This window comes from Falco biarmicus, chromosome 6 (genome assembly GCF_023638135.1).
Source record: "Falco biarmicus isolate bFalBia1 chromosome 6, bFalBia1.pri, whole genome shotgun sequence".
In the NCBI taxonomy this organism is placed as follows: Eukaryota; Metazoa; Chordata; class Aves; order Falconiformes; family Falconidae; genus Falco; species Falco biarmicus.
Window position 1 is genome coordinate 58,181,542 of NC_079293.1, and position 26,526 is coordinate 58,208,067.

A 26,526-nucleotide genomic window follows, 5' to 3' on the forward strand; every position below is an offset into this window, starting at 1 on the left:
TTTATCATATAACATCACTAATTCTGCCAGCAGATTTTTTTTTCTGTGCATTCACTGGTGAGAATCCCAGGACCACTTAGGTAGGAGCAGGTAGGATAGTTACCTCCCAGATCAGAGGTTGTGTCAAGGAGCAAATATTTAGAATCAGCTTGTTTGGGATTTTTCTTTTTTTTAATCACCCTCTGGTTGATGCAGCCTCAGTTACAAATAGATTCTCCACTGGGGAAATTCAGGTAAGTTTAAAAATTAGCTGATTGCAGTCAGCTGATCTGTTCATGTGATGCTCTGACTGGGACAGGCAGTCTTGTTCTGTGACTTCCAAGTATGATTTAAATACCTTCTATATCAAATGGGTTAATGTCTGTTCACTGTGCTACACATAAGTGAGATCAATGAGCACATTTCTCTCCTGACAGAGCCAGACTTAGAGATGAAATTTCTTTGGAGTGCATGAGCCTTAAGAAGTGACGGTGGATAAAAATGGCAATCTCATCAGTTACAGTTTCTCAGTTTATTGTTTCATACATTTTTTTTCCATTGTTCATGCGTTGTACCAGGGAATGATGTTGACATTTCTGTAAGGCCAGTACTCCAGACTCCCCCTCACGCAGACTGGCAATTTTACAGAGTCTTGCACAGGTAATTGATAATCACAGAATAGCTGAGGGGTGTTTGGAGCTTGCACAGTCTAACACAAAAGCCTGTATGCCCATGTACAAGTACAAGCTGTCTGTCCTTTGTTCCGGCTGTAACACTCTGGCACTGTTTCTGCCGTAGACAGTTTTTAGTGGAAGTAATAATGCTCATGTAAAATTACAGTATGGTTGTCGAGTAAACTGTAGTGGTTGCAGAAGCCATACCAGGGCCAGTGTCTGCGCTACTAACTGTTGCGTCATGTGTGCAGCTGCAGACTCGGGTGATGTCACAATTACCAGATAAAGAGAGTTTGCACTGGAAAAATTACGTGGTAGAGGGAGAGCTAGCTCCTCTGCCTTCAGCCTCATGAGGCAGCATAAAACCAGATTCAGTTGTTGCCCACTTTAAAGGTAGGTAGTTTAGCTGAGCACACATCCTCGGGCACCGTGACTCAGGAAAAGGCTCCTTTATGGAAACTTCGTGGGCCTGACAGAAGCTTGCGCTGCGTCCTGTGGCCAGTCCCTTTGGCAGAGGCTCGGAGTGCTGTTGGAGCTGCTGGGAGCTCGTGCCTTGGTCGCTGGCACAGTGCACAAAATCTGCAGAGATTGGTCTGGGTGAGATTTCGGCTGCTTGCTCTGCTCGGGGTACCCCACAAGGCACAACAAGCAGTTGTGCCCTGTGGAAACCCTGGAAGGTAAGCTGTGTTTTACTGAGCAATGGGGGACTCTGGTAGTGGTTACTGGCAGCTGATTGTTGTGGCGCAAGGGTGATGGACTGGGACCTGCTGAGCTTCAGCGTTTTTATTCCACAGAGATGCGCGCAAATCGTAGTCTGTATTGGTTTGCATTGAATACCATGCCAAGCATGGGGGAGCTACGGATGCATTAAAAGAAAGTTCTCAGTTCTGTCTTGACAAACAAGAAAAGTGGCCTTAAAGAGCCCTTTGATAGAAATACACAAAGCACAAGTGCTGCCCCAGCAGGAACAACCGGTTTCTCCAGCGCAGCAGCCGGCTTTACTGGCTGGTGACACTCAGTTCTGCGGGGGATCCAGGGGACGGAGCACCGAACCCTGGTCAGCAGCACGCTGGTGCAAGAAATGTAAAAACTGACCTGGGAAATGGAGACGTGGTTTGCGTGTGCATTGTGCGGGGTTTGGTTTTGTTTTGACATCCAGCAAGTACTTTGTTAAAATCACGTTCCTGTCCACTCGGGGCAACTGCAGGCTAATGGCCGTTTTGGGAACTGCGTTTGAATGGAAATGGGGGGTGGTTGGAAAGAGACTGGAGCAGCGTGATCAGAAAGCGTGAGGCATGATGACAGGTTCCTAGAAAGGTTAGCGAACAGTCTGTGGGGCTTCAGGCTTCCTCATGCAGTACTGAAGTGCGCTCTTTCATGTGTAGGAAAAGCGTGCTAGGCCCAGGACACGCACCCTATGGGAGGAAACCGCCTCCTCCCTTGTCTTTCTCCCAATACAGTCAAACCAGCCTTGACCCTGTGCATAGTGGCAGCTGCTGTAATGAAAATAACATGTAAGGATTTATATGGAAGAGCAGCTTATCTGGCCAGCCTACCTCTGCTAACAGTCATACACGAGCTCTTTAAATTGCACTCTTTTATGATGTTGTTAAAAGCAATTGCCTGCTTTCCCAGAAGCATTTTTCTCTGTGTACATATATACATACATAAATATATAAATAAATTGAGGTCTAAATCTGTGTCCTGCAGCAGGTGCCAGTGCTTGAACTCCATGTTTTAACCTTGGTTTGGCTCAAAAGAGATCAATGGTTTAGACCTAGAAAATGTTTTCTGCCACGCATTTCACTTCTACTGAACTTGGTTCAATTATTTCTCTCCTTTGAACCTCAAAATGTTCAAAATTCGGGTTGCAGATTTCTGTGGGGAATTTCAGGTTCAGAAGAAGCTGAACAGATTTTAAAGACACTAGGAATGGCTGACTGTTCTTGCAATTTACTTTGATACTCTGCTGTGATATAGCAAGGCTTAGAGATGCACAGTAATTCTAGTAAATGCGCAGAATTAAAAAAAATCACAAAGTGTAAAAGAGTAAGAGAGATTTATTTTTAATATCAATAACTTCATTTACACAAACTAAGTTGACCATTAATCTTTTCTTTATTTAAATAAATTCACATTTATGCACAAACCCACGTAAAATAAGCTAGCAACTGTCACAAGAAAACTGTATTAAAAACCCCAACAAACTAGTTAATTTGCTTCCATGCTAAAAATCACACTAAAGAGGCATTTGATATAAATGTCCAAAGTTAATTCATGTCCAGTAGACTATGACAAAAGGACTTCCAACTTTGTAAAAACTAACAAAAGCCACACAGGAAAAAAATCACTGAAAGCCATGTTTTCTCACAAGATTTTAAGCAATCTGTAATGTCAAACTCACTTAACACTGATTTGAAGCTTTGGCTTATGCTCAAAAAATGCATCCTTTTTGAAAGTAGCCAGATTCTTTTCCATCTTGTTTATTGATAAAGCTGTGCTCATGTCAGTCTGGTTAACCAAGTAGTGCAACATGCAGACTGACACCGGCTCACTAGACAAGAAGGCAGTGTCACAAGTGTGCTGCTCTTTTCTTTTTCTCATTTAAAAATGTTGAAAGGATGCAAGAAAACATGCTGAATCAAAGCTGAGAGATGACTGGCTCGTAGTGATTAAGCAGATATAATGCAGTTGGTGGAGTTAGGTCCTGGAGCGAAGCATGACAAAATCTGACAAAGTGAAGCACCTACTCATCCTGCATGTGAGATAACAGGGTTTGTGCTAGCAGCTCTGAAATGCAGACTGAAGGCATGGGCTTGCTCACCTATGGCACATCTTAAGCCAGCTGTTGGTTTTGTGTTCTTTCACTTAAGGCTGTAACTGAACTTATGCTCATAAATATACCTTGCCTTATTTTTGAGGGAAAGATAGCGGAGGCAAAAATATTAGAGGTTCCCTCCGCTTCTTCTGTAATTAACTTACTTACACTGTCAAGTCTTACCAAACCACAGAGACCGAGCAATGGAACATATTTTAAACTGAAGCTTTTCCAGCTACAACGATCATCTTAAAACGGCAGCTGTAATCAGTTCAGTTTCTATATGAATCACTGGCTGTCTCTTCCTGTCCTTTACTCTGCTGACCCATGGGTGGAGGGCAATACCAGACTGTACCAGTGAAGAAGAAAAAACTTTCTGTGACAGTGATTTTATTTCCTTTAGAAAGCGGATCGTGTACAGAGACTCCTGAGCAAAGGACACCTGGTATGGCTGGCAGGCAGCTGGTATATGGGACTAGTGCTGGCAGTAGAAATCTTTGCCCAGCTCTAGGTCCATCTGTCTGATGTGGCACTGAAAGGGGAGTTAGAAACCAACAGATGGAAAACCGTAAACTAAAAGAAACAGAGACTGGGAGATTGTTGGAGGAAAGTTACGTGAAAATGAAAGCTATTTTGGTCACCTAACAATGATAAGTCAATGACTTATGTCTGGTTTCTATGGTGTACAAAGTACCTGATGATAAAATGGCCCATTGAAAATACAAATAGAGAGAGGAAACATTTCTCCAGCACAAGGCCAGGGAGGCAATTTTCCAAAGCTGACAAAACCTTGTTGCACAAGTTGGGTGGCAAGGGAGGCCTAAAACTCACGGGCTAGGCAAGTCTCTGAAGAGAGGCATGCGAGGCTCAGGAGGGCCTGCGGTTTAACACTGAAGCTCTTCTTCGCTCTCAGGGAGTCGGGTACCAGCAAGAGAGCTCTGAGCACTGGCATGGGCTGTAGAGCTGAGGACTTCTTCAAAACTGCCCCCTGTGTGGCTTGTCCCACCAACCTTGGTCTGAAACATGGCAAACAAAGAGAACAGCAAGTTCCTCTGCTCACACTGTAGCAAGTCCCATTTGCATTCCACCCCGTGGCTGTGGAGGGCTGGGAACTGCTCATAGCAGGCAGAGAACACGAGGCTGGGATTTTCTTAGAACAAAAGTATAAAATCACTCAAATAAAGCAACCCCTTTCCTCCCCCAGTTTCTAAACTTCCAGGCTGCCAGAGACATTTATCATACACTTATAGGAACCAAGTCCTAAGCAGATTCCAGGCAGGATCCTAGATCCTAACAGAAAACTTAGTGTGGTTCTTTACACGAGTAGCTCACACTGGTTCCACCATTTTTTTCCAGTTCTACACAGGCTGGATAGGAGATGGGTATTGGAATAAACTGGCTCATTTGCTAAGCAAAGTGGCCCACCCACTAGCAATGGTAACACAGCTGCTGTCAAAATACATAAACCAGGCTGGGAGTTTGGACAGTAGGAGGAGTATAGAAACCGAAGAACAAACCCAGCAGCTTGTCTCCCTTTAGGTACTTGTAGCTACCCAGGTACTGGTACATAGAACTGCCCACAGCATTTTAATGTGGGGAGGGGGGAGGAAGAGATACCAAATTACATAAATGAAACATAAGACACACATGCTGACGGGTCATCTACTTTCAAAATGGTTCAGTTTGTGAATTTGTAAATCTAAGTATTAAAAATAAACCCCAATATGACTAAGTCTCTGAAACAGAGTTCCCCTAACAAAGACAGAGCTTTATCGAAAGATTTGGAAATGGTCAAGACTAAGTAACAAACAGACAAAGCTGTTTAGACTGGGTCATCTTGGTAAGAAAATGTTCTTTTGTAGTTTGGCTTGCTGATACACCCACTCAAAGTTGATTTAAGCCTGAAAATAGGGCTAAATTTTTTACTCCATCCTAGAACTGCAGCAGGACTTAAAGACAAGCTGGTGCTTTTCCAGCCTGTCAGCCACTGAATGCTTAGGAGGATTATTTTAATTAAATGTGCTTTGTGTTCCAAGTTTCCAAAGGGTTAATCCTATGTAAGCTTTTGTTTCATCAGCTAGCACAGGAGCTTGCCTAGCGTGAAAGTTCTTATTAGAATAAGGTAGTAGTAGGCTTTATACATGCTTTGACAGTTTGGGTCACTGTTATTAAAAGTTCCCATCACAAGAGGTAAAAAGCTGTATTCAATCTGGTGGGCTTTGCTGACTTTCAGAAAGTATCGGTCCATCGCTGAGTTTTGCACACAGCAATACAAAATGGATACAAAAAGACACTTAAATGCTGGTAGGCCCAGACCTGCAGTGAAAAGGCAGGCACTGCCTAGTAAAGCTACTATTAAGTTTTCAGGGCAGAATTCTACTTTTATTTGCCAATTACAATTCTCAAAAGAACATTGATTCAGACTGATCAGAGTGATTGTGAAAGTAGAATATTTCTGCACTATTTCAAATGACTCGCTTAAGGTACATCTGAATATGGACACCTCAACATCAGAAACATTAATGCAGTTTCATTTTCTATCTGCTTTTCTGCCTACTTTTCCATCCGAAAACAAGAATGATGTAAGTCACTTTATTGAATGCCTCTGGCCAATACCTCAGTGCTTACACAAACATTTGATTCATCAGACTTCTAATTTTCAAAAAAGTTGAAGAGAATGAGGCACCCAGGTCCTGTCAATTTCCAGGGAAAGCTAAACTAATACATACTCCTAAGAAAGCTGCAACCAAAAGTCCAAACATCAAGGGCAAATAAAATCTAACTTGAAATTTGACTTCTAGATGCATGAAGTCTGAACATCAGTTTTGGCTGACTGCAGAGCATTGCGGGACCACTGAAGATCTGTAGCTAGTAAGAGGCGCACGAGGAAGAGGTAAGGCTACTGCTGTTCTTTTTCAGAAGGCCCTCTGGGAAGTTCTCCATTTTTTCAGACCAGAACGGGATCCTAGAATTGAAGGGACAACCTATGATTTCTCCCCTCACCCCTGGTCTTCCTAATCTTGCAAACCTTGGAACAGAGGCAGGGAAAAGGGAGAACAGTGCTGAGACACTCCCAGTTGTCGACAGCCTACACTGCTGACACCCTAGGTCTACGACTCCAGCTTCCTTTCTCCATTTGCACAAAGAAATGAAATCAAGAAAGAGAATACAGAAAGAAAATATTTCAGAAAACGTCAGTGGGTTTGCCAATAAAAATCAACAATGAACGTTTCACAGGGTGTGGAAGACCACTTTAGACTTAAGACTTTGTCTTGTCCTGCTTTCTTAAAGATTCCTTAAAGGATGATCTAAGAGCATTCTGAATAAAATAGGCTAAGAGCTGGCATGACAAATAGTCTCCTCTAAAAGAACACCTCTGCTTAATCACCAAAATAAGATCAGGCTCCTCAAGCAGCTCACTGTGAGAAGAAACGGTCTTCAGAGCTCTGCAGTTTAAATTGACTTTTCCAGTTTCTGAATGACACACTGAGGCGACTGGAAACAGACACCCCTCCCTTGATGCATAAAGGACATCACTCGCAATTGTCCTTTACCCCTCAAAACAAGGCAAAAGGCTTTAAGCTGTCCCTCTCAGGTTGGCCTAAGTGCAAGAGGAATGGATTTGCAGAGTCTAGAGTTGTCTAGAAGCAAACTTGGGAGCTAGAAGTACTACTGAAAGTCCTGAGAGTAGGCTTAGTGACTAAATGGGTACAAAAAGCACTGGACTTCTCCAGCTGGTGAAGGTGGGGTGTGTGCGTGTGTGTGTGTGTGCGGGGAAATCAGTTTCAGACCTCGGGTATTCCAATGAGCTGCATTCCTTAACCAGGTGGGTAGATAAGCAAGTGATAAACCTGAATGCAGCAGACAAGAATTCAGACCTTCCAAGCTGATGCACCTCATTGCATGAACAATTTCTCCTACGGTGAGGCTGAATATAAAAAGCATTTGTGGCTAAGGGGAAAAGAACGAATAGGAAAGTGTATACGGGCACGGAGCTGGGGCTCTGGAGGTCCGTGTTCTGTTCTAGCTCCTTGAGAGGCTCCTAGTCTTCCCTGGAATGCTGCCTCCCACCTGTGAAACTGAGATGATGTTTCCTTCCCTGACACAGTGTAATGGAGCTGACATTAGCCTACACTATTCATGACAAAGTTGTCAGAACAGCCTATCACTAAATAAATGTGGATACTCAAAAATTGGAAAATGAGAGTAACTCTGCATTCTTTAATGGACATGCTTAATTAGAAACATAAAAATACATCAGGCTCTGCTGCTTTTGTCAGACCGACTGGAAAATCTTACATGCTGTAAAATTTCACAGTGGAAAAGACAGACATTCCCTGTGCACCTGCTGCTTCAGTTCTAGCTGTAATTTGTATTTTCTGTAACAAGGAATGTCCTTCTGTCCCAGGGGGAAGGCCATTTTCTTGCCTTTTTAATGGTTTACAAGTTGAAATGCCCTTTGACATTAATCTAGTGTTTTCAGTTCCCCCTAAAATGAGGGGTGATCAGTTTGGCCCTCATCTACTGACAGACTGCACTTGGAATATGTTGGAATCTTTCTATTGCAGCAAAGTAAAATACCATTTTATGAGCACACTTGACTTTCTGATGAATAAAAACCAGTAGGAGACAAACCCTCTTGTTGCCCCCTTGAATGTGCCTTACCACGCAGCAAAGCTCGCTGTGAATTTGCCATGCTCTGTCCTGCTAAATAAGAGCCTTAAGAAGGGCTATCAGTGGTAACTGGTAACTGCCATTGGATATTCCGGTCCCACAGCAAAATGTCAATACAGTTTTTTGACATTTTAAATCCAGGCAAAACACTGAAATTTGAGAGGAAACACCCCTGCACTAAAGAAAGTTAAGTTCAGCACTAGGCACCACACAGGTAGTGTGAATCACACCAGAGTTACGTGACAGCTGCCACCAGCTGAACAAGGGGCACTTGGTAAGTACATCTCTAGTGTTGAAAGGAGCATAGCTCAGGGAGGAAACGTCACTCTGCAGCCCCACGGCTCCACCTGCCTGGCAGGGCGCAGCACAAAGCTCCTGAGGCCACACTGCTTTCAAAATCTAACCTTGCATCTGCACGTGGCTCTGCCTTGCACAGCTTGATCAACCGTGGTCACACCTTAGGAGATGTCTCTGCTTTCCGTTTTAGTATGGCCATATTTTTGGCATTTCTGAGACCACTTTTACTTTGGCAGGCAACAGAAATAATTTCTTAGTAACAAAGTACGGAAAGACTATTTCATTGCACATTGCCTTCATTTTCCATTAGTGCTCTTGCAGTTCCTTGAAATTTTCAATGGAACAGAAAATTCAATTGGTCTTCTGTACAAATGATAGGGGCAACTAAACTCACATTTCAACACGCCCAGCCACGTAACTCTGCCTCTAAACTTTACCTTAAGGGTTGTGACAGTGGTCTCAACCTTCTCCTCAAACGATTTGAAAGTTGGAGAATTCCTAGGAGAAAAAGAAAGTTGAAGGAAGGAAGAAGAGTCAGTTGCAAACATAATGGGGTAACTCCACAATTCCATCACCTTACCAGACAACAGTGCTAGAACAGAACGAAGGCTGGCTGGCAGTACAGGGCTATAGGCTGCTAGACTTGTGCTCTGCCAGTGAAATGCAGTTAGGGTAACAGGATGAGTATTTTTTAGCTACAAATTTGCAAAAGCAGAACCTGTCTGCCTAGTAACTCAAACCACACAGTGACTGGCCTGCCTACCCTCCGATACATTTACCGTCCTCTCAGAATGCTGGCTGTAGTGCTGCATTTCTATGGTCCTATCAATTTTTGTTGTTGCTGTAAAGAAATTTTTTTCAACTGATGAGCAAATTAATGATCTACCTAATTAAAAAGATAACCTTTTAATGTTCTGAGCTAGGATGAAGGAGATTAGAACTACATAGAAAGTGGGTTCCAATGTCTTTGAGGAATCCTGACACACCCCCCCTCCATGATTTTGTGACTGCAGGTGTATCCTGCTGCTTTCAAAACCAAAGGCATTGGAGAGACCGTGTTCCTAGGGTGCCCCTCTGACAAAGCTAAGCTTTTCTCTGCCTTGCACTCCCTGTAGAGCAGAACACAACACTGTTTTTGAGAAAACTGTGAGGCAAACACATCTTGAAAGAATTAAAAAAAAAAGGCAAGAGCTGTGATTTTTCCTTCTTAAAGCAAATCACATACTTGGTTTGCTGACTTGCCTAACAACCTTGTTCGTTCTTTCTTTCTACAAAATTTGAAACATAGCTTCTCTCTAATTTTAACTGCATTTTTTTTACATTTCATCTTGCAAACAGAACATACTGACCACAACTAATACCTGCCATGTAGTATTATGAATATAACGCATATGCTGTTTTTTAAAGAGTATGGCTCCCCACAGAGATCTGTACCCAAGTTGCCCCTCAGTTGCTTAGATGGAAGGCTCTTCTCCCATTTTCACAGCAGCTTCCCCATTACTGATAATCCCTGTTCCACGTAGGAAGACATGCTAGAAATAGGCAAGCTGGAGTGCGTACAAAAGCTTGTCTCCTCCTGCAACAGTTCAGCCGGTGTGAAGGACTTGGGCAAATCTGCAGTGGGTAAAGGAGACCGTTTTCTGTTCCTTGCTTGACAACTGAGAGATCAATTTTAGCATACTTTCCACTTCATTACTAGCAAAGACTCTGCAGCTCAGAAACTTGTGGAGCAGGGTTCCTCTTGTACTTTCTTCACCATAAGAAGCAAAGCGGTGACAGGAACCCTGTAAGCCCAGTGCAGTTAAATAAAGCAGTTACTTAATCGAGTGTTTAGTTCTTCAGCTTTTTTTTCACCTATTGTGGTATATCCAGAAAGAGACTATAAAAACTACTACCACTGAAAGTGCAGTGGTAACTCCTAACAACATGGCCAACAGGATGAACTAAACCCACTACATCCATTTGTTCCTACATGAAATAAAACGACAGTGATGACTAACCATAACGGAAGGTACCCTCACAGTGGAACAAATGAGGCAGAACCACTTTACTCTGGCAGGTGTCCATACCTCTGTGTCACCCACCGGGAAAGGCAAACACATGCAGGAGCCTGCGCTTCATTGTGCAAAGTGATGAAGTCAATGGCTGCTAAAACTTCAGTGTTCGTTCTAGTTCATCCTCTTTACATATTCTGGGAACTTACCAGGAGATGATGATGGACTCTATTTCCGCAAGCACATTTATATCATATCCCTCATCAGGCTAAGTTAAACTGATCCTAATTTAAGGAAAGGGCAAACAGAAGCCAATTGGAAAAATAATGCAGAATTACTTTTGGTTTCTATTAAATAGGTGACAAACTTTACATAGGGCAAGAAGGGTCAAAAGGAGAGAGAAATTGAGTTTTATGACTTACATTTAACCCACAGGTGACACACTGGTGAATGCTTGCCTTAAACTAGCCTCTTGCTGAAGCTGAATGAATTAGCATCCATCATACAGTTGGGAGATTTGTTTTCTCCACATGCTTGGCAGGGAGTGGTGATATTCATGTATTTAGAGAACACAGGGGTAAAAAGAAAGCTGGATCCCAATTTCATTGAAAACAGTTGGAGCTTTACTTGAACAGACATCAATATTTGGCTGCAGTCAAGTAAAGCATGATTATAGCCATTAAAATATGAAAGCACTCATATAAAATCCCTCCATAGGAGCGTGATCCAAAGCCTGCTGGAGTGGAAAGCATCTCTGACGTTAATGGGCTTTGGATGATGTTCCAGAGACAGCAAAACAACTGAATTTTAGATTCAGTAATACAAACCTGATATCAGCTACCTAAATACATCTCAGAACTGCTTTGTTCACCCAAAGGCTTGTACAAGAGATTAAACAGTTAAAAGAAGAAATAAAAAAAAAAACCAGATGGGCCATCCTGCAGCGCTTATCTACATAAGTAACCTTAATTGATTAAAGTGGGACTATTCATCAAACTAAAAACTGCAGGATCAGGATCAAAGTATACAAATCACCCCTCATTACACTGTTGAACATTACCATAGCAAATAGAATATGGTAGCATATTACCTCATTGCAGGCATGCTTATGGAATGGCGAATAGAGTAACTGTGGGATGAAAACAAAAGACAAGGGGAAAAAGGTGTAAAATCAAGTTTGCCACATGATTATAACATATAATTTTAATTCTTTTAACTGAACTTTAAAAATATACACACATATTTTCTAGAGTGCTAGTACTCTTCCTCACCTGATGGCAACAGCTTGTCAGACTCACCTGTGAGTTGCAGCTCACTTTCAGCACTGAAGACCTTACCACCACATTCTCATGTCAACTGATCAGCAATTTAATAGGGCTCAAAAAAGCGATGCAAAACAGTTCCTGGCAATATCCATTTAAATGACACAGACTCCTGCTAACTCCAGACACACACAACATGTGACAGAGGAACAGAGAGCTACCCCTCCATATGCCGCAGTGCCAGCCGATAAGCTCTGTGTTGGGCGAGTGCAGTATGCTTCGGGTTTTGAACATGAACAGCTGGTTCAAGGCAGCAGGCAATTGCCTTTGTTGCATGTACAGCATATACAATCCAAATAGCCAGTGCCCACCCCCAGTTTGAACAGGCTCCTGCACAACAGGCTATCTAAACAAGAGGTTTCTTCAACCAGAGAGCAGCTGCTGGCCCCATCTTTCTAGGACGTTTCATCTCCTCCTTCACACCTCAACACCACCAAGGGTAGAAAGCTGTTTTCCACAGCTCTCGTCCAGCTCTCCTTGCAACACTTCCCTCCTCAGACTTCCAAGATATTGGAAGGCTGGCAAGTGGGGGATGGAGCCTCTGCATCAGTCAAAGATCCCCAAAGCGTCTTGCACACCTTCAGCCCTGCCGATGATTGCCCTCTCTCACCACCTGACTTCGACCAGCCACATTCTCCCACCTGAAAGCCAATTCTGCCATCATAGCATCACCTGCTCCCTGTGGCCGGGAAGCACCAAGCCTGTTCTGAATATGAATCTTTATCTGAAGTGTAGGAACTGTCCATAAGTACATTTAGATCTGAACATTCTAAGTAAATTGTGCACTGCAAGAGTACATAGTGTTTCAAAAATTCATGCATGGCTACTTTCAGTGTTGACTGACAGCTGCAGCCTGGTCTGATTGAGAACAGCAAGAGCTTTACTTTAAGGGACACCAACATTTGGCTGCAATCAAGCAAAGCATGATTATAGCATTAAAAAAATGAAAGCTCTCATATAAACAGCACGTGTTTGTTCTAAACTCTACAAATTCAGAGCAGCACTGTCTCTGTATAAACACAATAATTTTTTTTTCCAGATTAAAGATTCAGAAATGGGGGCAGAGACGGAGAAAGGAGCTATTTGGCAAGCAGGTGGGACATACAGATCTTACACAAACTGTTTGCTGTTGTGTATATTTTAAGGCTTCTGCTATGCTCAGATAGACAAGAACTGACACCAGACAATGCAAATATTTCACGTTCAGTTTTTCACATCATTTTGAAGACATACAAAAGATTAGCCCAAACATTTCACAAGTGCAGCAAATCTTCAACAATCCTAATAACATTAAACAAGCACGCTTGCCATTTTAGTCTTGTAAAGCATGACAAATAGGCAAAAATAAGAGTTTGAAAGTATTTCAGCATAGGCCACTCCTAATAGCAAAACATTCCAAACACAAAGGTTTAGGTAAGACTACATTGTGCCATATTAAATTTGCACAGCTGAGAGAGAGCATCTGAATACTAAGTGCATATTTTGAGTTCTTCTTTTAATTTCTCTACAGAGGTAAGGATGCAAGTTATAAGAATGGTGACAACATCGCTTACTAGAAGCCTAAAACATTAAGCTTTTTTAAAGACATAAAGGTCTGTGATGGTGATCAGTGCAGAGGCAGAGAACAGTGACCCTTCATAACAAAGGTCACTAAATATTCCATTTTGGTTTCATGTCAGAGTGAGATAGGAAGGTTAATCTACACCCCATTTTGACGTTTTCTCCATGAAGGAAGAGTACATATTGGGATCACTTAGCGGAACAGAAAAATTGTTCTTGAGCTGTCTTGTGCACTGACGATGCTACAAGGCCAGCAGGACTGCAGAGGATTCAGGGCTGTTCAACCCTCCTGCTGGGTAAACTGATGTAAAGCCAGACCAATTACAGACTCTTTGAACACACATAAAATTGTTTTATAATTCATCATATACTGAAGTGCTTTACAGCATCAATAAATTCAAGCTCTAAACATAAAGAATCCCTTTAATCATATTAAGAACTTAAGCCTACTATTTGAAATTTCCCCAGGACTGAAGAATTTTAAAGAGTCACTGGGCACACTTCATGATGAATATGTTTCTGCTTTATTGAAGAAGAGGTAATTAGAATCACAGAATGGTTTGGGTTGGAAGGGACCTTAAAGAACATCTAGTTCCAGCCCCCCAATCTTCATAAAACTCTGCTGGCTGAATAGATTTTTTCTGAGTTATTTGTCATCTATGACCCAACCTCTGACAGAAAAAGATAGTTGAGAGAATGGGATTACATATAAATAGGTCTTTCCAAGAGCAACATCTTTTGAATGTGTTCCTTATTTGAATTTGAGGCTAAGCTACTCAAGAGCAAGGCAAACACTTAGTCCAGTCCTTTCCTCATCATACTCACCATGGTGTAAAAATGAGGAATTGCAGTTTTAGTAGCATATGTTTTATTCCTATATAATGATGCTGAAAGGAAAGAGGTTACTACACTACATTCCATAAAACAAATCCTGTCAAATACAGAGACAGTATTCAATGAGAGTAATGCATCTTACCCAATTGAATGCGATCTGTGGCAGATGCACAAGGAAAGAAAAGCAGAAGTTGAAAATATTATGAAAATGTAAAAAAAAAATATACATACATATCTGTAGCATGTCAAACCGCCTGAGGAGAAAAATAAAATCATTTGCATTTGAATCTTGATGCTAGAATTCATACTGGAACATGGATCAGTTGAGATTCCTTTAGAGCAAAAATTTTCACACATTCCTTTGCTACTTCTTCTGTGTGCAATGAAGTACAGAAGTTTTGTCTGCTACACTTCACATTCTCTTCATTAGCTCAGATTTAAACAATGCTAACTGGTTTTCTTCCCAAAATCCTACCTTAATCTCATTGAAAAGAAAGTATAGGCGAACTGGAATTGTACATGTACATCAGCAGCATGTGGCTTTTTTTCCCTTCTGGATTTCTTAATCATCTCTTTTGAGAAGGGTATGAAAGAAAAGGGGGGATTTTAATTCCTAAAATGACATTTCTAAAATACTTGTTCCTTGTTGAAAATACTTGAAACACTTTGACACTGTCTTCTAGCTTACAAGAAACTAATTAAGGCAGCAGAACTGGGAGAAGCACACTGATACACAATATTCAAAGGCTGTCATTAAGGTTGCTGAAGTCGAGAAATGATGAGGCAGACAGTCTGTCCTTCATCTGTGTGTTATTGATGTAGTCTTTAATTACAGACCACTTCAAGGGAACACTGCCCTCATGCAGCAAGCCAGATAGATGGTGTACACTTAATGAACACCTCTTCAATACTTATTTTTCACATCCTTTTTCAATGTGTGGTGTTATGCATTATTTACTGTACTATATTCATACCTTGCTCCAAAGAAATGCATTGATTTCTTCAGGGTTATTTACAGGATTTATCATCATGCATATTGGTGCTTCTCAAACATCCATGGATTTATCTTCACAACACATTTCTTAGACCAGCTTAAGTAATACTGTTGCTGTAAGTACCCCCCTTTTACTACCTGCTGACTCCCAGTAAGGGCCACTCTCTTCACCGTGCCAACACAGACACTCGGTAATGTAAGGAAACCTGTGTTACTGCAGAGCTCGAAAAACCAGCACAAATGAAGGGGTGAGCATCAGCAGAAATGAGAGCAAACTGCTTCAGCCATCAGCAAAAGAAATGCTTATGAAATTACATTCTGAAGCAAGATAGTATTAATATTTCCTTTAAAGTGATATCAGAGACACAGAGGTTTAAGAACGGTAGTTTTGGGTATGACAGCTACAGTATTTCAAAGAATTCAGCTACCAATGAGTTCAGCAACAGTTTTAAGCACTCAGAACCTAGATCACAGAAATCCTGGACATGCACGTGCAAAAATGCCACCACCACCACAACAAAAAAACCAAAAAAGCACAACAAAGGCACAGCAAAAATCAACTCCCACAGCACTAAAGCGAATTAATTAAACCTGAGCCACCTCCAACAGATAGTGACCTAACCTGCTTCTTTAAACTTCCAATGAGACATTTCACAGCCTGGAGAAGTAACTTGTGCCCCTGTTCAGCTACATTTGTGAACCACTAGCCTAGCACTTTCAAGGCCCTCAGCTGCAAAGCAAGACGGTCCCCATCTCTGCTTTTGATTTTTTTCCACCTGTCAATAAAGCACCTCACACTTTCCTACACTGAATTTTATCATTTAAAGTAATTTTGAAGTCTAATCCCGATGTCTGAAGTGCTTGCATTTCCTCCCACTGCAGTCATCTGGGGATATTAAGTGTACACATAATGCCATCATCTGAACCAGTAATGAAAATGCTGAAGAGCAACAGACTCAGGACAGATGCCTGCGAAATCCTGCATTATGGCGAGATACTAAAACCTGTTATTTGAATATCATTTTCAGCTCCCTATGCCCTCTACCTGTTAAAGCAGTGACACCTAAACTGTTCTCCAGTTCTGCAAAACCAGTATGGACAGCCTCATCAAAGTCAAGCGCTATCACATCTCCTGCCTCCCCTCTGTCCTCTGACAGGTACTGTCAGCTCAAAATAACTGTTCTTGACAAACCCTTTTATGTTTCTGTCATCATGCTATCTTCTAGATACTTAGAAAACAACAGGTTAATGCATTTCCCCAGTATCTGTTTTGTATTTCCCAGCATTTCCCTTGCCCCTTTCTAGAGAGATGAACTTTGCCTTCCTCCACCCCTCTGGTACCCCATATACTTTCTGTGCTGATTCCTGTCATCTGAGGGGCACATTCAGCTGCCACAGTCATGCCTCCAAGCTCTCCCTCCCTACAGTCTGCTGTCTGTTTCCACATGTGCCTTCCAACTCCTGGCAGGAATGAGGCATTATATTACCTTCATTGATCTCGAGAGCTGGCTCATACCAGGCACTGAATTTGAAAGGGGTCTGTGTGATCGTGTAATTAAAGAAAACATTCAAGACAGTTGAATGAAGGATGTATAAGCAGTATAACTGCTGGCATCCTAATTTGCATGTATGTCTTTGTTAGCTTGATCTTTAAACACATTTACTTGTGTAGTAGTAATGTATGTGGTAGTGTGCATGTAGTACTGTAGTGTACGTAGTTTTCCCTTTTCTTATTTTTAAAGCAAACCAAAAAACCAGAAAGTCTCCTACTTGGTATCACAACTTATTTCTAAGGCGGCCATCCACAGGGCTGGAACAGATCCACATAGACAGCTGCAGAGTAGTCCAGTAGTATCACATGAAAAAATCCAAACTTTATCAGTATACAAAGCAGCAAGGGGTTAAAGACCCTGAACTCTGTATCACATCTGTGCTCTACACGGCAAGAGCCATGTTGAAATGTTAGGGTAACCTCTAGTTCTGAGAGATCTGAGCCTACACTACTGCTCTATGAGTGACCCAGGACTCCCTTCATCCCTTTTGCCTTCCTTCTCCATGTCAGAATATGTTAAAGGAAACAATATGAGCTGCGGGTGAAGGGGCAACAAAACACCCTGATGGCATATCATTAATCACAAGAGCTATTAACGGAGAATCTATTAACTATATTACTAGTTGCCTAGTTTGTATCCTAAAGCAAAAGTATCTGCATACTGGTTTTATATGCATTTCTGGTTATTCTAGTAACACGATAATATTAAATAAAATGCATTACAACTGTGAAGAGACCTTACAGCACTAATAATTAATACAAAATTTAGAAGATGTAAAACACTAGTTCATGCATGAATTAATCAGAAAGTTGTGACACTGGGAAGCTGGGCTGGGGATGACAGAGAAGCACAACAGCTTGCCTGAAAAGCACTTTGTCCCCAAAGGGTGGCTTCTCTGTTCTTTGGGGCACAAATTTTGTCTTTTTTCTTTCTTGTAGATTCCATCTTCTTGAATTCTTACACAGCAAAATAGCACATTTGGGGGAGTCTATCTGGCCTGTTGCCGATATATGATACTTTAGTAATAATTTTAGAGCTAAAAGAAGGTGAAAATTAGACCCTGAGTCTTCAGAACAGGAATATGTGTTTTGTGTCGTGCTCTGGACAGTTGACATAGCAGGAAGCCTGGAAAACAGAATTTTGTTTCACAAAGGCAGCAGGCTTCAATATTTAGTCAGGCTGACTACAAACCCTTTCAAAATCACCATCACCACAGGCAGGGGTTAAGACTGCTGAACATACTGGGAATTATGATGATCATCTGGATTTTAGAAATCAGTTTCAAGAGTCTGCTCTGAATGAAAGCAGAACAGGGATTTGCATCTGGATGCCACTGGTGACTATCAGCCTTAATGCCTAACCAAAAGAATTAAGCCAGTCTGATGTGTGTTTAAATCAGCATTATTGGAGGGGGCAGTGATAATCCATATACTAGATCACTGAAATAAAACGATTTGGATTACCAAAAAAGCATGCAAACGATGAAACAAAAAATGCAGGCCTCCTTACAGCTTACTCCCCCAAACATGGCTGGGGTTGGAGTGGGAGAGGGGAAGATTTTTAAAAGCGGGTTATTTAAGTGACAAGGTTTTACAGTGGGACCCCACTCTGAACTGCACATGCTTAAGCTGAGCCAAGATCTTAGGCCAGCTTTGCTGATGAGGGAAGCATAATGACCATTTCTCTAGATTTAGGATGTTCAGCTAATGCAAAAGGACCAAGTTATGCCCTGTTTTATGTAACTTCAACATACTGGCTCTACTTCTTGCTGCTTCATCATCAAGTGTCAAGAAAACTCTCCTAACTGAGAACTTAACTGAAAACAGTAAGTGTACACAAAAAAATGACAGTGCTGGTAGTTTCATTTTCCTGAAAAATTCCCAGCCAGGTTCAAGATAATAGTTTTAATGAGAGAAACCTACTAGAAACAGGCTTCTTGATTAATCAAAATGCTTATGGGCTTAGCCTCTGCTTTGAGCCCTTGGCTAAAGGGCTAATGGGATAAACACCACCCCATCTGCTTCCCAAGCGCTGGTCAGAAGCACGATCACCATGGGGGGTCGGGGTTGATACTGACAGGTAAGACAAAGGAATTTGGTAACCATGATTAATTAAGGGAAATATTAGAGGAAAAACATGCTCTACTACAGCGAAGACATTTCTGTCTTTGCAGTTAATCTCACACCCTATGCAAAGCACAAGCAACAGGACCCAAGAAGTACTGAATTGTTAAACCATCCTCCCCTCTATGATCAAGAGCCAGCGCTGAAGGTATTCATGCACCAACTCTTTGGTCACTGCTGTAATCTAAAGCATGGAAACAGCAACAGGACCTATTCACTGAGAAGTGGGCTTGTCTTTTTACAGAAGGAAGTGTTAACAAAGCACAGAAAATTAAACAGAGGATATGTTCCATGCAGCACATGCATTTCTCAGAAACACAGAATACAACTGCAAATGCAGGGAAGGCAGTAAGAATACACAGAGGTAGGAAAAAAGCTTGAGAAAGCAACTCATGCAACTGGAGCCTCAGCCTGGAGAAGAGGGAAGTAAAATATGGTAAAAATCACAGAAAATGATGAGTGACATGAAGGGCAGCAGCAGGACTACACTCACTGTTTCTCATAATAGAAGAGCCAGAAAGCATCAAAGGAAAGACCAGGGAGACTCAGAACAGGGAATGAATGAACAAACAAATAAGCCACACACTTCTTTACTACATAACTGTTCATCTGGGGAGACATGAGGTGTATGAATGTCGAAAGCTTACACAAGTTAAAATATTTTTTTTACAACAAGCTAAACTAATGAAGAAAAACCCTTCAAAGGGTTTTAAATGAAAACTCAAACCTCTGTTTTAGAAAGTTTTAAGCTCTAAGATTGCTGAATGCTAAAAAAATGTACTAGGAAAATGTAACTGCATGCCTCCTTATTCTTATATCCTTTTAAAGGCATATACTACCTATGGATGTTTAACTGTATCAAGTCAAACAAGCCTTAGTTTATGTTCATACCCTGGTTGCAAGTCACTCACTAGATTTCCATTATAAACTGTGATGTGGAAGAAGACACTGTAAAACAGATCATACTTTACGATGTATTTTCCTTTTGCGATGAAGATTTTCCTTTTTTAGTTTCACCTATAAAAACAGTAGTACTTCTGTAGAGGGTTTATTAAACTGTATGTAAAAGGTAGGTATAAAGGAGGGACTCTGAAGATTTCTTAAGATTCAGATTAAAAAATAAAAAAAGTGGAAAACATGAGTTTTAGCTGCCAAGATCTGTGCTTCCACCATTTGCAGCAAAAAAAAACCCCATACATATTTGAAATACTGCAAAAAAGATTCAGAGATCTTAGATATGGTTACCTCATGCATTACAAAATGACCAAGAAAGCCAGTATATGCCAATACCTCTAATAAATGACTCTTAATTCTGCAGCTCAAACAATATATTGTAGAGTTACCGATGTCCATTTATTTCATCACAAAAAGATCAACTCCCTAAACCACCTAGGAAGTTCTGTAATCCTGCTACCATGCTGAAAACTGAAGTGTTGGTTTACAGTGTACAATTTCTTCATTTATGCTCCCAATCTGAGGGAATTTAACATCAACATTTCTAAAGATAAAACATATAAAGCTTGACATTTAAGTTGCATTTAAGTGACAGTTCTTTTCCTGATCTCAATTTGTTACTTTCATCACATCCTTTTCTTTTTTTTTTTAATATATGCAACTGCAGAACAAAACTTTGCCTTTGTAGATCTTGAAAAAGCTGATAAAAACCAGCCTGAATTATTTTTTTCATTTATTTTTCCATAAGCAGCTCCAAGGCAGGCTTGTTTTCATCAGATGGTCTTGGTCTCCAGAATCCATGTATGAACAAAATTCGGTGAATAAAGATCTAACAGCAATTTTTTGTTCTGTTTTACTCGTACATTTCCTTAAGCTTGGATTTCAAATGCCATGTTTTCTGTTAAGCCAGCACTCAAGTAAGAATCATATCTTCATTCATCATTATCCCTGCTTTTTGTTTGAAACCATGAATGTTATAAAATAGTCTGACTACAAACTACTTGAACCTTTAAAACAGTAATGTAGAAGGAAAATAAGAGCTGAAAGATGACTTTTTGTCCTCAAAATAAGACCACACAAGCAGCAAATCCCTATACCTCATATCTCCAAACTTCTTGCTGATAGCAGTTCCTACATTGCTGATAGCTGCTGTTGCTTTTTGTCCTGCATGGCTCAGGGTCTCGTGTGTTTTCTTGTAACTGGAAACAAAAAAATAGAACAGAAACAGTGATAAGTATTAAAAAAAGAGAAGCTAGAATCCCCTGCAATTAATTCCCTTTTCCTTTATTTCCACATCTTCAAGTCCCATCCACTGGAAGGTTAAGAATCATAGTAACTGTAGCACAAAACAAATTACAAAGTTGTCCACTTCTGCACAAGCTTCCTAGGTGCAGTTTAATCCTAACGTGAGCAAAATGCTCTCCAAAGCAATCCTTCATCAGGTCTCTCTCCCTTGCAGATAACATCCCCTGAGTGGGTCAGTGCAAGCTGTTTAAAAGTGGAATGCAGTGATTTGTTGAATACCTATTTGATAAAATTTCTGTTTACAGAAAATAACATTTACATGAAATAAGCATTCTTGTAGCAGACACTGACTTGGTAGCAAAATCTGCTGTCTAAAGCACCAAAAAGAAATGGGACACATGCAACTCTGCTCTTACCTGCGTACACATATTAGGTACATTTAACAGATACACTTCAAAATGACTTGTTGATATTTTAAATTAGACAAAATAGATCAAATCTGTTTCCATATTCTACAATTTTACTTCTTTTTAAATTTCTTTAAAGGAAGAATGTTTTAGGAGAGACAAAGATGAAAAAATCTAGACAATGAATACATATTCTTAATAGGGCTGAATCCTTTTACAAGTCATTCATTTCACATACAGCGTACATTCAAACACAATCATCTTAATTTACTGATCCAGAATATATGCTCTGACCCACACAGACCCTTCAATACAGTTAAGTTGCATTCTCAGAGTAATCAATAAGCTTTTCTGCACAGTTGCTTTTCTGCTGACTAAATTATGAGCATGTCAGAGGCTTCGTTGCAAGTAAATTATCTGTTATTCCCAGTGACGCAGACAAGCTCAGAATTGGAAATACTGACCTAGTAACAAAAGGAGAACACGTGCTAACTTGTACCCTGTGGTGTGCGCTGTCAGAAGAGAACTGAAGAAACTATCATGCAAAATTCAGATATACAATTCCACTCATTCTACTTCTCCTTTGAACAAAATCTGTAAAATTGCAAATGTGTACCAAAATGTGCTGGAGATTAATAAAAATATCCCACCGCCTAATTCCTGAAACAGAATATATCCTTCTTACTTGTAGGTATATGAAAGCAACATAATTTTTTGGGGGCAGGAGGGGAAATCTACTGCTGAAAGTCCTCTGTTGAGGACTCCGTTTTACAAACCACAAGTTACAAGACAGATGCCACATGTTTTATTCTTTCAGACAATATTCTATCAACAATTACTTTTCCCCAACACAGATATTTTGATTTTATGTTCCTAAGCCACAAAATATCTTACAGACTACTAACATAAAGTTCTAAAACTGCCAAGTGAAATATCCCTTTCTATGAAGGTGCCTCTCTTTGTTTTTGCTGACTAACTAGCAAGGCAGTGTAGAGGAAGCAGCTTAAGACTAAGGTACCAAATATCCAGAAACCTAGAGTTAAGCTGAATCAATGACATGCACAATGTTTAATGACAAGGGCTAAAACATTACATCAGTGGCAGAAGGAGGAAAAGTTATAAACAGAAAGGCAGAGTACTGGTTATACCTGTTTTATTTACTCTGGTGGAATACAGAGAAGACCAAAAAGACCAAAAATGCTCTTGTATCACCGAGGCTTCACTCTCTAGCTTAACTAGTTCAATAGCTGTGTCGTTCTCTTTCTGTCAGCGGATATACTCTCAATATAAACTAGAATGGGATGAAACCCTAAAATGGACATTAACGATGCTTCAGTCAAGCTATAAGCACGTAGCTTTTTGATAAGCGTTGCGTATGAGAAAAATGAAAATCAAGTATCCTAAAGCCTACAGCATACAAGCCTTCAGACATTTTCTTAAGAGAAGTTTCCTAAACCATTCAGCACAAGTGGCATTTTGCTGATGACAAAATGGAGGCTAAGACTGGACTTCGAGGCCTAAAAAAATCATTGGTAGCAGAATCTATTTATACATAGGTTGACCGTACATGTAAATATACTTTGCAGATATCCTTCTGAACTGATGGTTTGAAAAAGACACCTTGGAGTTAATTTTATTCAGAGACATATTTAGCTTTGTGATAAAACATCTCCATGACTTACCTTTCTGCTCCAGGTTCTTCACAACTGTGTAAAACTGTTAGGACAATAGTCCCAAATACCCCATAGAGCAGACGGACTCAAATTTAATTGAGAAATGTTAGATTCCCCTACATGTTTCTGAACATTACATGGGTTAGAAGATACCTTCTGGGAACTGGCTGAAATAACACCTATTTTTGGCATTTCAGCTAAAACTGCTTTCTCTGTAAAACTCATAAACCCAACATCCTCCCCAGTATTTCCACTAACAAGGAAGACATGGAGACTGCATTTATGCGCCTAATACTTTTGGCATTACATAACAGTGTAAATCCAGCTAAGACTGTTACACAACTAGTCTTTTTTCATCACCAACTTCAAAAAAATTACCTGTGACATGAACCCCTTCTCCCTTCAGCAATGACGAAGAGAAGCTTTAAGGACCAACAAAATAACAAGGGTAAAAATGCAGTGCAACATGCAATACTTGCCAACAGAGACAAGCAGCAGTAATTTCCATCTTAGTAGAGCTCACTGACAGCTAACTTAAAAATCAAGCTGCCTCCATCCTTGCCTCTCCACCATTACGTACATCACTATGCCTCCTTCATAAATAATCTTTCCACAGAACACACTGCCTTACTGTAGTTAGTTACACTCTATATTGATATACAGCACCATATTTTAGCTCGGGCATTTTTATCCTCATAGTTATGTCATATTTACAGTATTCGTTTAATACCTTGCCAAACACTCTAGTAACAATGATCTCTTCGACATATTCTCTCTGACCTCTGGCAATCTTCTCAGTTGTACATAGCTTTAATAATCTGAGCTAGCAGTTTTCATATTCTTGTGTAAAAAACACCAGTTGCAGTTTTGTTTTAATGCACTCAGCTTACATAATTTTCAGAAACCTTTAAGAGCAGAAATAAAGTTGGATATTCCAGGTAAGCTCTACTAATATCGACTCATTGGAAAAAGTGCTGTACATGGGGCTTAATTCCTCCTAACACCACCTGCTCCGGCATGCTAAGTCATCTACAATACCTGTACGCACTCATCCTCTGAGCAGCCATCACTGGCAATCATTAGGTAAGTACTGAACAACCCAGCTCATCAAGACAGGTGACAGCATCTCAGCAGTCAGTCAGTCATTGGCTGAAATAAGGTCAGTGACCCTGAATCTTAAGGCCAAAATGCTCCAGCAGAAACAAACTCAGAGAATTTAGGACACAGAGATTCAAGAAATACCACCTTTCATCCAACCCAGTGTGTATTTTTACACAAATCCACCATTAGGCTCTGTGTCTTTCTTACACTAATACAAAGTCACCATACCCCCCCTGAGTTTAACAGCACTATGCCAGATGCAGTTAGAGTAGAAATCTCTTCTCTGTTTTTGTGGCATCTAAACATCCTCTATAGCACAGAATTGCTGGTAGTGGCCAACAGGGATTGTATTCCATGCTTTATATTTAACAGTAAATATTTATAATGTATTTCACAGAAGGATTAAACAAATATGGTATGGGAATTGCTGTCACAATTGTAAACTTGTAAATAACACTTACCTGTGTAATTTTGAACACTACCTTTTCATATTACATTATACTAAGAATTTCATCCACCAACTTCCAATTATAATTTAGTTTTTAAAATAAGGGATTTCTTTAACAAAAGCAATTGCTTATAAAACTGATTATTAAAGTTTATCATAAAATATTCTGATATTGCAGTTATATTCTGATAATATGCCCAATGCATTTAGAAGAATCTTTAAAGATAACACATCTCCAATACTGTAACATACTAATTAGGCAAAGTAGACTTGCAGCATATTTTGGCTACGTTTTCATCTGACAGTTTCATATACTGCATTTAGGTTGTGTTATCATACGACAACCAGGTCTCACTAGCTGACTTTTACAGCCAGTGAAAGTAAATGACAGAAAATACTGTTTCATAAAACACAGTGTGTGAAGAAAACAGTGCTTCATATAGAGTATAGCCAGGCAGCAGACATGTAGAGAGATCATAGAACTAGACATTTAAATGACCAACATCATCTGCAGGGTAAGACAGGATAATCATACTGCATGCTATTTGCTCTCATCTCAACTCAGTACAGAATTGCCCTTCACATGGCAGAACTGAAGCTAACCTTCCTTTATAGGTGCAATACGTGGGTTGCTGACAAAAGTAGGCTACAAAATTAATATCCATATTTTGCATGGCAAGCTGCACATTTGACTCACTACAGTAAATTATAAAGAATTTAAATTCAGCGTCTGTAAAATTAGTACATCCACTAATTAGTACATCTTCATTCAGCATTGTGCCTCTTCATCAATGCTTGCTGGCAAATTAATCCATTTGAGAAACCCTCTTCTGTGATAAAGCTTACATAAGATGCAACAAAATGCAAACAATTAACAACAAAACCATACAGCAGAGCAGAGTCTGGTAGCACAAGCCATACCCTATTGAGCTTGCTTTTAGTTTTCAAACCATTAGTCAGCTTAAGAATGGTATTTCTGGAATCAATGTAAAGCATCTGGATCTCTGAGAAACTCTTAGCTAGAAAACTATTTTTCTGTCGATTTTCTGGGAAAAATAGGGCTCAGCATTAATTAAATTACAGTAATGCTCAAATGAAATAAGTGCATATATAAATGGCAGAAAACATGTACAAAACACTCTCGAAGAGCAATCATATTGCCATTTTGCCCACAAATGAACTTTAAAGTGTTACACTGTTTGGGTTGGGTTTTTTTAGTGCTCATCTGAAATTTATTCCAACTGCAAAAACAAATGACAGATTTACTTTTTTAGATATTCTTCCCTTTGCCAGGTATGTTAAGAATTAATTGAAACTGTGCTGGCACAGGGATGGGTACATATGCCTAAATCAGTCAAAGGAAGTATGCCCCAGGTAGTTCCTCTCCTGCAGAGAGAGGAAGGGCAGAGCCGAGGGAACTGAACCTCTGCTGGTCGCAGGGGACCTGCCTGCAGCCAGAAATCCGTGCACAGCACACAGAAGATGACTCTTCAGTAGGCTGGAGAGAGTCATGGGTCAGGAAAGGTGCCAGACAAAGGTGACAAATATTCTGTGCTGTCTTGCACTGTAATCTTCAAAAACATAGGGATACAACTGTGCAAAAGGCACTATTTGTGCATTGCAGCACAGAACTGGGGAAAAACAAGCAGCTGTGGTACAGTTAATCTCCAGATAGAAAAGCACAATATGTTGGCTCAAGCACAGATGAGTTTAAGAGATTCCAGGGTGAAACTTCACAGTTCATCAGACCTTAGACTACGCCTATGACTCTGTTTGTGGGCTCTGTAGCGTACACTAGATCAACAAAATTATGCAGATTAAACATATCCCAGTCTCCCTTTTCCTTTCTCCCCCTTCCTTTTTCTTCCTCCTCCAT

General features: G+C 40.4%; 1 protein-coding gene across 2 annotated transcripts in view; it reads right to left on the reverse strand.

Moving 5' to 3' along the window:
• Positions 1-138: 138 nt before the first annotated feature.
• Positions 139-26,526, reverse strand: part of TPD52L1 (TPD52 like 1) — a 60,259-nt gene continuing 33,871 nt past the window's right edge. Inside the window, exons 4-8 of one of the 2 annotated variants that reach the window (XM_056343645.1) lie at positions 20,874-20,975; positions 14,295-14,309; positions 11,527-11,565; positions 8,880-8,940; positions 139-4,487 (exon numbers count right to left, since the gene is read on the reverse strand). In XM_056343645.1, the coding sequence (XP_056199620.1) occupies positions 4,356-4,487; positions 8,880-8,940; positions 11,527-11,565; positions 14,295-14,309; positions 20,874-20,975 (349 nt within the window). In that variant the 3' untranslated portion in view covers positions 139-4,355. The remainder of the gene's footprint in view (positions 4,488-8,879; positions 8,941-11,526; positions 11,566-14,294; positions 14,310-20,873; positions 20,976-26,526) is intronic. The other variant, XM_056343646.1, reaches the window with a different exon arrangement.